This window comes from Protopterus annectens, chromosome 6.part0, assembly GCF_019279795.1.
Source record: "Protopterus annectens isolate FY-2018-M chromosome 6.part0, PAN1.0, whole genome shotgun sequence".
NCBI classification, from domain to species: Eukaryota; Metazoa; Chordata; order Ceratodontiformes; family Protopteridae; genus Protopterus; species Protopterus annectens.
The window spans coordinates 1,321,945,631-1,321,962,370 of NC_056737.1; the positions used below are offsets into that span (position 1 = coordinate 1,321,945,631).

The 16,740-nt window shown below is 39.7% G+C and overlaps 1 protein-coding gene across 1 annotated transcript in view; it reads left to right on the forward strand.

Moving 5' to 3' along the window:
- RIF1 (replication timing regulatory factor 1) overlaps nt 1-16,740 on the forward strand; it is a gene marked incomplete in the record, with an annotated part of 1,305,990 nt that overhangs the window by 228,481 nt on the left and 1,060,769 nt on the right. The window contains 1 exon segment of the mRNA XM_044074885.1: nt 11,477-11,573. Coding sequence (XP_043930820.1) covers nt 11,477-11,573 — 97 coding nt within the window.

A 16,740-nucleotide genomic window follows, 5' to 3' on the forward strand; every position in this document is an offset into this window, starting at 1 on the left:
GAGGTAAGTGCCTGTATCTAAAAGCCTAGAGGAGACTGGTGCAGACCATCTGTGGTATAGCAGGGTGGGCCTGTCAACCGTGTCTTCCAAAGCTGACAAATGCTGGATCCCCTTGGACTGATACCACAAGCTAAGCCAATTGTTGAAGTTGATTATTTCTTGTTTATATTGTTGCATCATCAGGATGAAGATAGAATGCTACTTAGGGCTAGGGTCATACCTGTCAACCTTTTAGAGCAAGAAATCTGAACAAATCCATAAAAGTGAGACAAAGGCCCAAAAATAGGGACAGTTTTTTAAATACTACTCTTGCAATCTTAGAAAGTTGATATTGTAACAGGTTTTGTATTAGCATGAATTTTCTGAAGGGTATGAGGGTATGAAACTCAAATGACTGTCATTTTTTAACTTTGGTCTTTAAAGAGTTGCCACTAATTTGTCAGAAAATACATTTTGAAAAGCAGACAAAAAAATAAGACAAAAAATTTGGCCATTCTGCGAAAATCTGTACAGTTCAGAGGTATGCCTGAGAGACAGTTGAGAGTTCAACCATGTCTCTCCTCATATAATCCAGAGAGGTACATGTCAAGTCATTCACCCCAATATGGACTATGATAGTCATAACTGTACACGAGTTACTTGAGTGCATATGTGATTTGACAGATCCTGGCACTAGGGTTGCCAACTGTCCAGTATTTTTCTGGATAGTCCAGAATGAAGGGACACTGTCAGTGAAATTGAAGAACAAAAGAATGTTTGATTGCACACAGTAATATTGTATGGCAATCCCTCAAGGGGGGTTAAATGCACACTTCTATTCAGCATGCATTTTGCTTTCATGCACATGTCCAGAATTCTTGACATGAAAAGTTGGCAGTCCTACCTAGCACCTGACAGGCAGCTGACCATGATTTCCTTGTCCAATCTGGTGACTGGGACATTTGTGTGTCTCACTGTGGAGTTGCCTATGACCAATACATTAGGTTTTGAGGTGTTTTTGCCTTAGGAGTTTACTGTGACACTGGTGTGTGTGTTATGTATTGTGGGTTCCATTCACATAGCAGTGTGTGCAAGTAGTTTTAAGTTTGGGAGGTCTCTGATCTTTTAGTAGGCTTCTAGTGATTACCCTCGCCTATATGGGTTTGTCGTGACCTAATTTTGTGTGAGAGGTAAAGTGGGTGCTGATGAGCTGTTTGATGTTTGGTTTGTTAAAATGAGAGAATTGATTCCAATTTCATAGTGCAATTCTATCCCTCACATAGGGTATTTGTTTTTAGGAGCAAGTGGTTATCAGTATACATGAGGCAATTACTACATTGACGTGGGCATCCTGAGGTAATCAGGCTGGTCGTTGAAATGGTGGGAGACTGTCTGTCCATTATGGCAGGTTTTACCATATGTACTATTAGGGAAGGGATTGGGCTAGTTTGACCATTTTTTGTGCTAGGACTAACAAATGTGCTTGTTCTATTAAAGGCTATAGATGTGTGTGACAATGCTGCTCAGTGTGCCTGTAGTGCAGTAAGGAAGCTTGGAAGGCTTCCACTGATGTCTAGGGAAAAATTGAGTTTAAAGGCATTTGTGTCCATACATGGTACGGCTAACCCCTGTTGTATGGTGTGCCGAAACGCACAAACGTGAGGCTTAAATACATGTGAAATTAAAACACTTTTAAGCTAATCTATCAATAGGAAAGCACACAACAAACCTTTCTTCAGCAACCCCCAGCTCAGATAGACCAGGTAAACTCTTAACTGACACCTGATGAACAATCAGTCCTTCCAATGCAAAAGCACAGTAAAGGGTGTCAGGAGGGAAATGCTGCTACAAAGCAACTTGGATATAGATACAGCAGTGTACTTTAGACTGCTTATAAAAGTATGATTATTTAATAAAAATAGTGTATAAAATAATACCGCTGACACTCCTAAATTATCCTTCAGCAAATGAATAAAACACAACGTTACGATAGATAAAACTGTGAGGATACACCATGAGAAGTCCAATGGATGAAAAAGTCTTACTTTATTCCAACGAACACATAAAATAAAACAAAGATGAGCACTTTCGCGTGCATCATGCACGCTTCATCAGATCTATTTAAAATATGATAAGTTTCTCTTTATATAGTGTGCATTAATCAGTGAAAAGGACTAAATCAGCCAACAGATGTCTAATTATCTAATTAAAGGCACTTCACCAATCATGGTTTTAAAGTAACACAGTACTTCTCCCCATATATCTTCCTTTCATAAAATCATGATAAATTTGTTATGCATGAATTTAAAACATTAAAAACGTCTAAAAATGCATCTCAGAAATATCTTAAGCATTTGAGAACTTTTAGAAAGACAACATTTAATACATTTGGTTCAGTTTGAAACCAGTATATATATAAATATATCTAACAGCATAACTAATCCACCTAGATTAACTCAAATCAGCACGATATAAAGTTTAACAACAACATTTGTAAATATCTGCATAACATTGTGCAGTGCATATTGCTAACGCTATGAGATAGTGTAGCAGAATTGTTTCAAATGTTGGTAAGACGTACACCGTACTTGGTTCTTATCTAACATTGTTGTCTTGCTGTTTATATATACGATGTACTGTTTGTCAGTCGCAGACAGTCTGTCTAAATAAAATAATCCTACTATCTAAAAACAAAATTCCTACAAATAGTAGTTAAAAATATATATCGTGTTTTGTTCTTATCAAACAATGTTATCTTACTACTAATAGATGTTATTTAGAGTTTGTGAGTTAAAAACAATCTGTCTATGTACCATAATCCTAATATCTCGAAGCCCCGAGAATTTTATAATGAATCGGACAATAAATGAGCCAAGAGGCACTCAGTTGTACAGTATTTATAACTAAAAACAAGATAAGATGATTAATAAGCCCATCAGCTAATAGAGCTATGTTCAGAAATTATTTTGTCTATTTTACATTTGTTTGCCAGGAGTGTCTGACTGGGCTAGGAGCCCATTTTCAGTGGAGAACTGGTGAGAAAAGCTCCACAGACAATATGCCAGAAAGTAAAAAAAATACAAAAGCTACCAAAGATACAAAAGTATGCAAAATACAAAATATTAGAAAATGCTAGAAAGTGGAGGAGATAATGCAGAAACTTTAAAAAAATATTAAATACAGTAAGATTACTAGGTGCAAGGAATACATGGGTATATAGTCATTACAACAAGTACATATAGTTTTGAGGAGGATGTTGAACCATATGAGTAGACAATAAGTAAGAGATTTGAGAAATGGTCCATGATGATTTAAGTAATGTGTTACAATATTGGTTAACGTTGTAAATGATAGTAATGTTTTTTCAATATGGAGATTTAATAAATGAAGAATAGTAATATACAAATATATTAAGACTACTCTCAATTGTTTCCCCAACCTAAACAGACCAGACTACCTCTCAGTGCACTAGATGGAAAATCCACTGACCTCTTGATCTAAAAACATTTGTTTGCTAGAGTGTAAAAGTACAATGCTTTATCCAACAGCTAGCTAGGTAATGAAGTCTGATCAAGTAGAACAGACAGTGGGAGGCAAAATGCACTTTTTCAATATAAGCACAAGGAAAGTCAAGTAATTCAGGATATCAGCAGCAGTATAGAAAGGGAGGAGTGTATTGAGCTCAATTTACAGTAGGTGTGGGCAGGTTAAAATAACCAGCTTTGAAAAGCAGATCAATAAAGGGTAAGGTCGGTGGGGAAACACAGCAAGGAATCACCAGAATTGCTTTAGCTTATGCAGGCTTCAGATCTTTTCAGACAAAGGCAAGGGCCCAGAATTTTAGTCGAGTATTTAAGTATCACTCGAGACAATTTAACCAATGAAGAAAGTGAAAAATGCAGACTAGATAATTTGTGTCCACCTGTCACATAGAACAAAAACACCAGGACAATCAAATTTCTTAAAGAAAACAGAATGAAGCAAGTATCAGCAAGCATCTCTATCAGTCATAGACAAATAAAAATCCGAGGAGTTGGTGGGGTAAGCCAGTAGTAGAGTAGCTTTTTCTGTTCTTTGGGTTTTCTTACCACTTAAAGTTGTGGGTTCTTGGAGTCCATTGGGTTTATCATGCATGATGCCCCAAGGCCCATGGTCAGGTTTCTGTAGTAGACTAACACAATGTGAGCTAACCACTTTCATGTTTACACTGTGGTGGAGAGAAGGGGATCTTGTTGGGAATGGTACTAATTGTTAATAGCTTGACCTACATTTCAAAAGAGGTGCAACCCTTGAAAATGATAGTTTTAATTTAAGGGTGTGTGAGTAACTCCTCCCACAAACTGAGATTTGCCCCAAAAAAGTATTTTGAGTTTGCTGTTGAAAATTAGATCAGTATTTGTCTTGTTTCCTTCCCCATAGATGCTCATGTAAGGTAAAGGTAAACAGCTTAACCATTATACCAACCTCCCATGTCTTCTGAATGCACATTCTCTGTTAACTGCACTAGTGTCTGGTCAGCCGGACTCAGGGTTGCCAGACGTCCCTATTTGGGCGGGACTGTCCCGAGATCAGCAGCCTGATCCCGAGTCCCACACTGCTGGTTTAAATCCCGGGCAGCCACCGCTTTGTTTTTTTATTTATTTATTTTTGATTGGTCCGTATACCGGCATACGGGCCAATCAAAAATCGCTAAACACGGAGCTTCTTGTGTTTAATGCGGAAGTTCCACATTAAACGCAAGAAGCTCCATGTTTTACGATTTTTGATTGGCCTGTATGTCGGTATATGGGCCAATCAAAACATTGCAAAACAGAGCTACTTCTGCGATGTTCCGCATTAAACAGAAGTAGCTCCGTGTTTAAGACCGCATTAAAGATCTTTTTTTTTTTTCAGTCCCTACCTGGCCAGTTGGAAATCTGGCAACCCTGGCTGGACTTGATGCAAAGGAGCACTGGACTGCAGCTATGTGCAACCACTAGAGCATGGTTTTCAGGTTATATTTCTCAGCCAAGGCTCATACTATTCTTTCTGTTCGGATTCTTGGGTGGAATCTAGTCACACTTTGGAGGTTGGGGGGATTATTGGGTTTAGTTTCCCATCCGTTGAAGTGGCTGCTAGGACCCAAGCTTAGTTTCCGGGTTGAAGTGTTTTGATGTTCTCAGGCCTCGCTCCTGCTGTTGTCTTCTGATTTTGACTCTCTAATTATTTTGTCTCATCTGGATCTTCCTTTGTTACAGGTGTTTGGAACTTGTGGCTTTTGGTTGGCTTATTCAGTCCAGTATTTTTTTTCCTTTTGTTTCACTGGAGATGGGGTTAAACCTTGTTTTAGATGGTTGCTCCTTGGAGTAGGGTGAGTGAGTGGCCCAGAGTACAAGCTACAAGTGATAGTTCTGTGGTCTCTCAGTCCCTTGTTTTGAGGAAGTCTTAGCATAGTGATGTGACAGAAGATTTTTCAGAAGCCCTAGCAAGGGTAAGACTGCTGTGTTGCCATATCTTTTTTTTTTTCTTAAACTGGAAAATATGCATTGCAATTTTTTTTAAAGCTCATGAGCTGTTTTTGAAGTGAATCACATGGTCAAGAGTTGAATAACTTCATGTTTTTATTGTTGGGAAAGTTGTGTGACTGTTAAAAATACATTTGTAAGTTGTAGTCTGATACCGAGGGCTGTGCACAGTTCTCAATCCTACAAGCATGAAATGTGTTTTGCAGATCATGGCCTAAAAGTTTCTGTATTGTGAAAGATTTGTTTTCCACTATACCTTGGCAGCCATTATCATCCCCCTTCAGCTTTTGTTCAAACACGTTTGTTCTCCTGCCGGTGTATATCCAAAGTTCAGTAGTGGTGGTGGTGGGGGGGGGGGGAACTGTCAGCCAGGTACGCATGGAGATTTTTGTATTCTTGCCTGCATCTGCATACACTGATGCAGGCAATGAGAACATTTCCAGTTTTAGGCCTTACTGTGGTATGTGAGCATCCTTTCGGCCTACTGTGGCCTCCTTTTTATGTGCTTCCATGCACATACTGAGGGCTGTAATCACAGGCTTAATAATGTCAGGACTGTATCCTTTGTTCTGGATGGTGGGAGATTTTTATTATCCCCTCCCCCCACTGACTGACTGACCTGTCCCACCACCCATAGTTTAACTTGGGGTTTTATTCCTCTACACCTCAGAAATGGTTTTGAAAGAGCTTCTCATTCACGGTCTGAGAACTGGTTTTGAAAGAGCTTCTCATTCACGGTCTGAGAACTGCATTTCGGGCTAGAGCTAAACTAAACTTTTTCAGTAATTAATTTCCAAAGTTATCCTTGTAACATGATGCTGGACTTGATACTCCGAGTTTGTTTGAAATAAATAAATAAGAAGCACCCGTTACTGGAAGATATGCTCAAAATAACCAAAACAAAACCCCCCAATAATGCAGTGGTAGGTCCGAAAAAATGTAAGTACTTTTTTGCCCATAATACACAACCTTCATAAAAAGCATTCAGGTTGAGTAGTGTTAAATTGCCTGGTTCAGATGCAGGAACATTATTAAAGGTCTTGAAATAAATCCTCTGAATTGCTTGCTGACATATGCGGGTGCCACACGAGAATGTGCATTGCCCTGCATGTGTTCTATTAAAGACGTATGACACACGCACAGCATGTGTCAATAAAGAAAAAATTTGCACAAAATATATTTTGTTTATTTAACATTGAAATTTGTGGCATACCCCAGTGGGCCCTAGGCAACTGACGAGGTTGTCTACTACTGGATCCTGCTCTGGTTAGGATATATTCTTTGCCCATACTTAAAGGGGGACTGTCGCATCAGATGCATGGATCCTGCAGCTTTTGTGAGAATGGCAGTGTACATGATTGCCCACCCTTTCCTAATGTTTGCCTTCTGTGAGGTGTGGTATACAGGCTTATGATGGCAAACTCCCATTTTTTGTCAACAGCTAAAAAAAAAGAAAAATATTGTATGGGTGTAACTGCTGGAGTTAGTAGACTGATGTCCTAAGTATTATGACTGCTCGGAGTTTATAAACTTTCCCTGGCTTTCCTCTTTGTTCCACCCTTCAGCGAATTGTCTGTTCTTGTGATAAGTTCTTCCTGTTGCAAAAGCTTTAAGTGAATAAAATAGTTCAGTTTTTTTTTAAGTGAAATTTGAGTTTCCTACTTTTCTATTTTCTTACTGCTTTATTCCAACTAATTTTCCTCTGACTTTACTCTTTATTACTTTGAGTATTTTTCCATTCCTGTGAGTAACTGCTGTCTTTGCTATTAAATGTGGCTGTGGCAAATTATACTTTACAAGAGTTTATTTTTGTTTAGGAGTAATCTTAACACAGATTCATGTTCCAGCTGCATACAAATTTCAGTGATGCCACAAAACCAATGTCCTAAGGAAGCTCTTGTGCCTTGAGATCTAACCTTGATCATTTGGTGGGAGATGCATTCAGGCAAGGCTTCTTCCATTATACCTTCAGGCACATTTGAGAAATGTATGAGAAATGATCACCGTTCACTTAAATCTGATTGAAGATGAGGTTTGCGATGACTTGCCTTATGCTTCCCTAATCCTCTGTTCTTTCTGTTTTTGGAATATGTGGCAGTCCTGGCCATTTTGGAGGCAGACAGAGGGTTTCAGAATTTGGTTACAGCTGGTTTGCAAGCTTCCAAGGAGGTACTAAGACATTCAAACTAGATATTAATTTTCAGGTGTTGAGAAAGGATGGAAGCATGACAGATGTTTCTGCTGTATCTCCTGACTTGTTAGTGGATATCCCAGCAGTTGCAAAATTCTGTGATCTCTTAGCTAAATATTTGACTTCTATATTGGCATTATAGACCTGACATCTGAGGCCCAGATGTACGCCCTTATATTGACACCACCACAGCTTACTTTTGATTTATGAAAGGTTTTTGGCAGTGTTAGTGGTGGCCTGCCATAAGAGTTTCCCTTAACATATACCCTTTGTGTCAGATGTCCTCCAAAGAAATGGAAATAGTCTTCTCTTTCGGATTCTTCTGAATCGAGGAGGAGTGATTTCCTTGCTAAGCAGCTTTGAACATATTCTTGTGGAATCTTTGGCCAGTGTAGTTCCCAGAGACCAAAGTATGTTTCCACCTTCTAACTAAGGAATTCAGTGTTTTGAATAAGCTGGACAGGAGGGTGGTTTCCTTTGCCATTCTAGAACCCCAAGATCCTGAATTCTTTTCACTGCACATCTCATTTTCAGTTCTCTAGTATGGATTATGCTTTGTAGGAACTGGTGGGGCTGCCTAACTCTGGAATTAAGGGTCTCTGGAAAAGACATTACTAATGATTGAGCTTCCATGTAGCCTATGCTAACATTGAGGTAATGACTAGAGCAGCAGCAGAGGGGATGTGCTTTTGCTAGTTGGCATAGGTCGGGTATTGCTCCTTTTATGAAAGCTCCCTTCAGGGGAAAGTGTGAAACCCTGTTCAAGTAGGCTTTTTGGACCATGTAAACATTTAACGGTGAAAACTGACATTGACCACTTTTTTGAGGGTCTGCATGATAGTTACTTTGTGTCTTTGACTATATTTTTATCTTATTTTTTAGTACACCTCAGCATCGTAAGCATCCGTGTCATGGATAAAAAGACAGCCAAGTCATTCTGTACCATGAATCTCAATGTTAAATCCTCTAGCAGTTAGGCTTCACATGGGAGCTTAACATTTCTAACAACACATATGTGAGAGGCTGGCTGAGTTTGCCCCAGTTTGAAGAACCATTACCCAGGGACCAGATTGGCCTGGAGAGGATTTCCGGTGGCTACATCTTAGAACTCCGGTTATCTTAGGCAAACATTCAGGATCTGTAGAAACTTTCTGAATAGATTTCCTGGGCTACAAAGGGGCTGTAGAGTAAATTCCTTTCCTGGAAAGGTGTGTATAAGTTCATTCTTCCTCATTTTGGTGGACTTGTGGGAGGGCTGCATCCCATCTAGAGTTATGAGTTTTTACCAGCTGCTTCTGGTACATCAGTTTTGTTGATTCAGAGTATAGCGTCATTACAGGGTGGATGGTCTTTTCTGGGACTTTTATGGGATGTTCTTTGAGTTTGTTTTAGATCAGCACCATATTCAGTATAAGGTGCTGCTGTTCCTTCTGCCATATGTAGCCAAAGGGATTACCAGAATTCTAGCCATATTGGCAGAAGCCCTTTTGTGTGAAGTTTTCCTGATTTACTATTATATACTCAAAATGTACTTGGTCAGCTGTTCACTTGGCTGACCGAGATTGTGCGAAATTCACAATGTCGAACACCGGAATTGCTGAAATACATGTTGACTGCTACCTAGGGACAGGTTTTAACATGGGTCGAGATAGGGGCTGATGTGTATTTTGGCAATGTCAGTGTTCGACATTGCCCACGGTCGACATTCTGATTTTCGAATGAATTGGAGTTGACCGACTTCACTTCGAATAAATTATAGTAAACAGTTTTCCTTGTGCTGTTCTGTTTTGAGTGACTTGTCTCCTGATGCGATTCCCATTTGGGGGGGGGGGGGGCTTTTTGGTTAATGTCTGTTCCTGGGTCCTACTGTAGCAGCAGGACTTGAATGCTGTCATAAATTGGAGGGGGAGCCACCCTTGATATCTCTGAAGATAAGTTTGTCTTGTTGTGGAGCTGGACTTACTGCAGGGTCTTCTTGCCTTTTCTGCCCTCTGAGAAGGTCCAATAAGTTGTCATCTTTGGCAGTCTGGGTGAAGACTGTAATGGACTGATTCTTAAATCATTCTGGGCTTCTTGGGCTTCATGATGGCTAGTAAGGTGTCCTGTTTGTTCACCTTCATGTAAAGTTGCTTTAGTGGGTGATGAGGTTCCAGTTGTTGCTTTGGTTTCCCATTGTAAGTTTCAGGACTTAAATTTCCACAGTTCTGAGACTCTCACTTAACTATGATTAGGGGAGATGATTGTGTGCGTGTGAGTGTGTGCATGTGCCTAATGCACACACACTACAGATGTAACTTTTTTCTTTTGCAATTCCTTCAATTTGTTTTAATCAGTGCAGAAATCCCCAATTAAGTTGAGGTTTAACATGTGTGTTCTCATATAATTTGCTCTTTCAGAGGGTTTTCTAGCTTGAATGAGCCCCCTACCCACCTTGAAGACATCCTGGTAAGTTTTGCAGGTGTATTATTTTAAATATTCCTTTTACTTTCCGGGTGTGTACAACTTGTCAACAGGCAAACTGTTAAATTCTATAACATTTAGTTGGGAGAAAGCCTTGTACTGCTTCTGCAGGGACAATTTTGCAGTAATGTCCTCTTGCATGCTTTAAAGGTAGGTCAGTTTAGAATGTGTGTTCTAGCTTGCCCCCACCTCCCTATTCCTATGTTGAGACCTCCCACTTAGCACAGAGCAGCAATCTTGGCGGTCCCATTAGACTCCAGTTTATTTACACTGCTTAGCATTAATGGAGTTTGTTCTTAACACCCATTGATGCTACAGAGATTGTTTAATATTTGTATCATGCTATTTCTTCAACACTGACTTACTTTAGAAAATAACTTGTGATAAGCAAATACTGATTGCTAATACGGGTATTGTGTGTCATATTTGTCTGCTCAGAGCTCAAATACCTTTTGCAGCCTGTGCCACCATTTCAGTGTGCTTATGGGAAGTATCTGAACAGGGGCATAGAGGTTCCTTCTTTCAGAAGCTTGATATATAGAGCTTCAGCAGACACGCACTGAAAAGAACATGAACTCTCAGGACAAATGTACCAGTGGTAGGATTTTGTAGAACATTCCTTTAGGGGTGTCCTGTTATCTTTTGTGCTCTGCCTTTCTGCTTGAGTCATTCTGAATAGTTAAGCATTTGCTTAGTGTCTCAGAAGTGGAGTTGCCAAGTTGATATCTGTTACTGCCAAGTCTTTGAGATCCTTTCTGTAAGCAGATCAGTCTTCCCATTTTTAAGGTCAGAGGGCTGCTCTTCAATAGATACCTGTCTGTTCATTTTAGATGATGGGACCAGTTACTTTGGAGCAGCCCTTAAGGGCTGTGCCTATGTTGTAAGAAGGCTTGGAAATGAGACAGCTGCTTTGGGAGTGTATGCTTGAGACACATTACCAGTAAAGTGCTGCATTAAGAAGGGGATGAAGTCTTCTTAATACAACTGAAGTTCAGTAGGTAGTTGTTTGCAGCCATTTTTTTTTGGGGGGGGGGAACTGCTTTCCATCAGTCTGGATGAACTAAAAAAAAAAGGGATATATGCATGCACAGAGTGCTCTTGCGTTACATTTCCCCATGACTTGTGTAATTAGACTAAGGGATTTGTCTAACCAGCATGTGAATAAATGCCCTTGTTGGTGACCCACAATTGCTGATCTTTGCTACAGTTATGCAAAAGTTGACTGTTTTGTAGTAACTTGCAGACCTGCTTGTGTTGCAACACAACTGATCTTAAGTCAAATAGTATTACTTAGATCAAATAATGCATCTTGATGCTATGGGCTTTTTGTTCATTTTAACAGGGTCATATATCCGGAGAGAACTCTGAACTGATCAATGCTGCACTACAGGCCTTGGGATTTTCACTTTTTCACAAAAGTATTGCTGATGAACTGGCAGGTACTGTTGGAGCTCTTTTATCTTTTCAGACTGACTTGTATCATGTAGATGAGAAAATTCCTTTCCTTTTAAAAAAGGAAATGTAATGTTTCAAAATGTGTTTTTAACTTTTATGTGGTGTACGTGTCTGCCTATATATTTAACAAAAACTAGGCCATTTGGCACCAGACAAACTCAGAATCCCTAATTCCCTCGTAATCCAAGATCATAGTAACACTTCAGTTCTTTCTTTCAAATATTCTTGTTTGGGTTAGACCTTTCTCTCACTTTTCAATACGCATTTGGACAGCGCACTTAAAAGGTTGACGCACCTCTTTTGGGCAAAAAAATAAGCATCTTCCCCTGAGGGTTTGGCCTAAACGCTGGGAATCCTTCCCTTGCAAACTTGATCAGCCTGGTCTTACACCAAGTTTTGTACACTGCTAAAATCTGCTGTAACTACTCCATGTGCTTGCAACACATCATGTCCTATAATCTAGACTAGCCCTCAGCTTTCCAGTCTTTCTGTCTCTTACTGTGATTTAACCTTTTGATATGTACAAACCCCCAAAAGCTGTCTTTCTGAAATACTGGTATGTAATGAATCTTTTTCTGTATTGTAAACTAAGCTTGTTTTGTGTTCACTTGTGCTATAATTTCATTGTATTTGTACTGTGTTGTAATTATTACTCTTATTGTGGATTGTCCCCAGGCTGAAGCTGAAATTGTTCAGAATGGATCAGTGCTGTTTTCCAGTAAACAAATTAAATATTTTTATGTATGTGTGTGTGCAAAAATATACACAGTTAAAGGCACTGGCAATGTCCCTGTTCAAAACCTAACACCCACCCCCTGGTATTGGATATCTTGCCTAATTAAATCTGTCATTTGACTCTAAAATGTATATGACTTTGCTTTGTGGTATATCTAGAGCTTGTTACGGGATAAAGTCCTTATCTGTGTAAACCCTGTGTGAAACTCAGTTGTCTACCATGTTCTATAAATGTTTGTAACCTTACTGAAGACTGTAAACTATGTTAATTTGTAAATGTTACTAAATTATGTTAATTTGTAAATGTTACTAAACTATGTTAATTTATAAATGTTACTAATGTAATGTTATCTACTAACTTGGAGCTTTTCTCCCTGGGCCTCCGCTGAAAATGGACATATATCCAGTCGGACCATCCCGGTAAACAAATGTAAAATAAATAATAAATCTGTGCGCACTCTTACACGTGTGTATATAAATTTATATTTGTATGTATTTATATATACATAGACGATCAACTTAAATTCGACTTGCACATCAACAGTTGTGTTAGGAAGACTCATCAGAAACTAGGCCTTCTATACAGAATACCTACCTCCTACCCAGTCTACTATATGGTTTTCAAATACTCACAAATCTTAACGCTACTCTCCTAGCAAAACTTAACTCAGCCTATAACAAGGTAGCCAGATTCTCTGCCCAACATACTTATAAAACCCATCACTGTCTCTCACTTAAGCACTTAAACTGTCTGGAACTACCCAACCTGCTGCTTCTTTCTCCTCTCCAGATTATACACCCTATATTATAGCAATCGTACTATTGCCCTAACTTATCCTCCTGTATATCCCACTACTCTCCCAACTTGATCACTTTGAAGCTCAGATCAAGACCTACTATTTGTCTATAATCCTAGGACTAATATGGGATGCAACTTACATAGCTACCATCCTGCCATTGCATGGGAACAAACTTCCTCTTCAAATTAAATTACTAAATCAACTAAAACAATTCAAAACAGCTGCTAAAGAACACTTAGCTCTCTGGTCCTGCCTCTGTTCCCACCCAACATAAACTGTCCCAGTCCCTAAACTACCTACTAATTAAACACTATTCCTAACTTTTATTCTCTACTCTCTACTGTTTCAACTTTTCTGCCTCCCCTGGCCTTGCCTACCAGTCTCTCTTAACTTGCATGTCTTATGCTTTAGCTTAACTCTTCTCTTTCTGAATACTTCCTCTAAACAGTCACCTGAAAGCAATTAATGTTTATATAGAACCAATACTTTTAAGACTGTATTGTCTCTTCTCACATTTCCTGCATATTAACGATTACTTGTAAATGTGTCATGGTTTAATGCTGTTTACACTTGAGATTATCTTTTTTGGAGTATTTCCTTCTGTACATTTTTGAATATTTGCTTCTGTAACTTTTATTTCTCATTGTACTATATATTTTGGAGTTTTTCTCCCCAGGCCTCTGCTGAAAATGGGCCATTTTCTGCTCAGTTGGACTATTCCCAGTCAAAAATGTAAAATTAAATATGTATATAAAGTGAAGCAGTCTAAACACAGAGTACATTTTTCTTAGTCTCACAAATTAATAAAAAAAAGCCTGTCGTGCCAGTTTTAACATTGTAAGGATGTACTTTCAATCAAACTCCTTTCTGGACGTCTATTTGAAGATCTTTGCCGCAGTACACTCCCCAATACATTTTCCAGGCACAGAGTGGCCTTGCATAGAGAGGCCAACATCTTTGACTCAGCCATAGCCCTCCTTTTGTACACCATTTTAATATAATTGTGCACTAACAGCAAGCCCTGTGGAAGGCTGTGTTGTTAATACAAAATTGTAGCTAATCAGCCTTAAAGAAGTGATATAGTGGAAGGCTGTGTTGTTAATACAAAATTGTAGCTAATCAGCCTTAAAGAAGTGATATAGTGTAGATCATTAACAACAGTATTGTTTACAGCAGAGTTTACATTATTTCACTTTTCATTTTTACATATTGTAAGGCAAGAACCACTGCATGTGTTGTGATCTTTCTCAAACACACACACACACGTGCACACACACGTGCACACACACACGTGCACACACACGTGCACACACACGTGCACACACACGTGCACACACACGTGCACACACACACGTGCACACACACGTGCACACACACGTGCACACACACGTAGGCACACGCACGTAGGCACACACCCACCCACCCCATTGTAGCTATACTTAAAACATGTCTGTATTTTGCAATGTGTGTACGGATGTATACCTGTATGGGTGTGTGTATGTATATTATATACATGTTACATTTTTTGTGTGTATGTAATATATATGCATACATTTACTGGCATAAGGTCAAGGTTAAAGCTCACAATCCTGAAGTGCATAATCCTGGTAACAGCACTGAAGATCAGCATCTAAAAATCTTGTACTGAATATCCCTACCAGTGTAATCCCAGGAAGAAGTGCTAACATGGGCCCTGTAGGGGAGCAAGTCCAGAAGTTGGACATTGTGGTTTTCACTGTTCTGGTCTCCTATATTTTATCGGGATTATGCATTATTTCGGGACTGTGGGCTTCAACCTTGTGATAGTAAGCCATATGTGCATACGCGCACAATGTGTGTGTAAATGTGTGTGTATTTGTTATATATATATATATATATATATATATATATATATATATATATATATATACATATAGTGTGTACATATGTGTATACACGCATGCAAGTTGTAATTTGATGGATATTTTGTCACATTTCTTCCCATATGCTGCTTTCCGAGCATTATTCTCCCTGTTCCGATTGTCTCACTTTTTTTTCTCCCTTCACTGAGTGTGAGTTTAGACAAAAGCGTGCATGTGCGCGAGCGTGTGTGTGTTGTGGGGTCAGTCATGTAGGCAGCCATCAAGGAGAGCTTTCTTATTTGGTTCTTAGTGCATGTCTGGAACTGCACTCCCAGGTTTGATGTGCTGTGGGCATCAGTGAGGGGCTCATTTCTGGAAATGCACTCCTGGGTTTGATGTGCTGTTGGGCATCAGTGAGGATGGTGTCAGTCATTTCTGCAAGTGAAGTAACCCTTTAAGGCAGGCCTGGCCTGCCCTCTCCAGCAGAAATAAATGCTCCTGTGTGGTGGTCATTTTGCATCATGGATTCCATGATGAGGCTGTGTACCCCAGATACTTTCCCACACCAGTCCTCTATCCCTTGAAGAGGACAAATTGTCTGGGCTGCATTAGTACTGCAGTCTTCCCGCCAGATCCAGCTGGTGCCAGAGCTGCTACTTGAAATGTGTTCATTTGCATCCTAGTCAGACCTTTAGCCATCTCTGCTGGTAGACCTCATCTGCTTGATAATATTTTTATCCAGTAGGTAAAGTTGTCCATTTTACAGTTACTATTTAAACGTTTATGGTGGACTTGAAGAGTTCCATAGAGTGGTCACTTCTGCTCTGTGCTCACATATCAGCAGCACCATCACCTTTTCTGAGCTCTAGCCTGTGCCAGAGAGGTGCACATTACCATCCAGTGCCATACAGTAGTCATGGCAATCCACCCTGTCCCACACCTTCCAGCTCCTTTCCTGCTAATCGAACTTGAGTCATCTCTGCAGTAGTCCAGGATTTATCTTGCTACACCACTAGTGATACTACATTTTGTGGAGGGGGGGGGGTGACAGTCATGTAGGCAGCCATGAAGGGAGGTTTATATATTTTTTTAAAACCTAATCCCTTCACTGGGTGTGGAGAACATGCAACCTGTGTCATCGTGGGAGCTAGCCGTAACATATTTTCTTGCATAAGTGCGCATTCCCATGCACTTGCTTTATGAAGGCTGCTAATTGGTGGCTTGGTGAGCCATATACACACCCACAGGTCACAGGCCTACCCCCTTCCAAAGGAGTAGAACCCATGACTGTCTGTCTCCTCCCATCTTAGGATAGGTATGTCAATTTCATCAAGTTTTCATAGCTACTCAAACTCTGGTTGTCTGGATCTAGTTGTGGCTATCACTTTGTCGCCAGAGATGCAGTACAGTGCTGGGCATCTCCGATAGCTATATCTTTAGGGTTTAAATGTTTATGCCAATAACCTTGCAGGTAATTATAGCTGCAGCATCTCCTTCAGTCACCTCCAACCTTCCTAGTACAAAATATCCATTCCATCCCCATATAATTAACATGTCAGCTGATGCTAAAAATACCAGATGACATTCTAGGCTGTTTTCAAAATGCCCCAATATCTGACTTTAAATATGAACTTAAGCATGGCATTTCCACTTGATTCATATTAGGAACCTAGAGAACAGCGCTAGTAGTTCGCCTACACAAGAGGCCCCACCATAAAACCTGGTAGTGATTGACCTATCGCCCTCATCACTGTTTTGCAGTGTGATAACAGTTC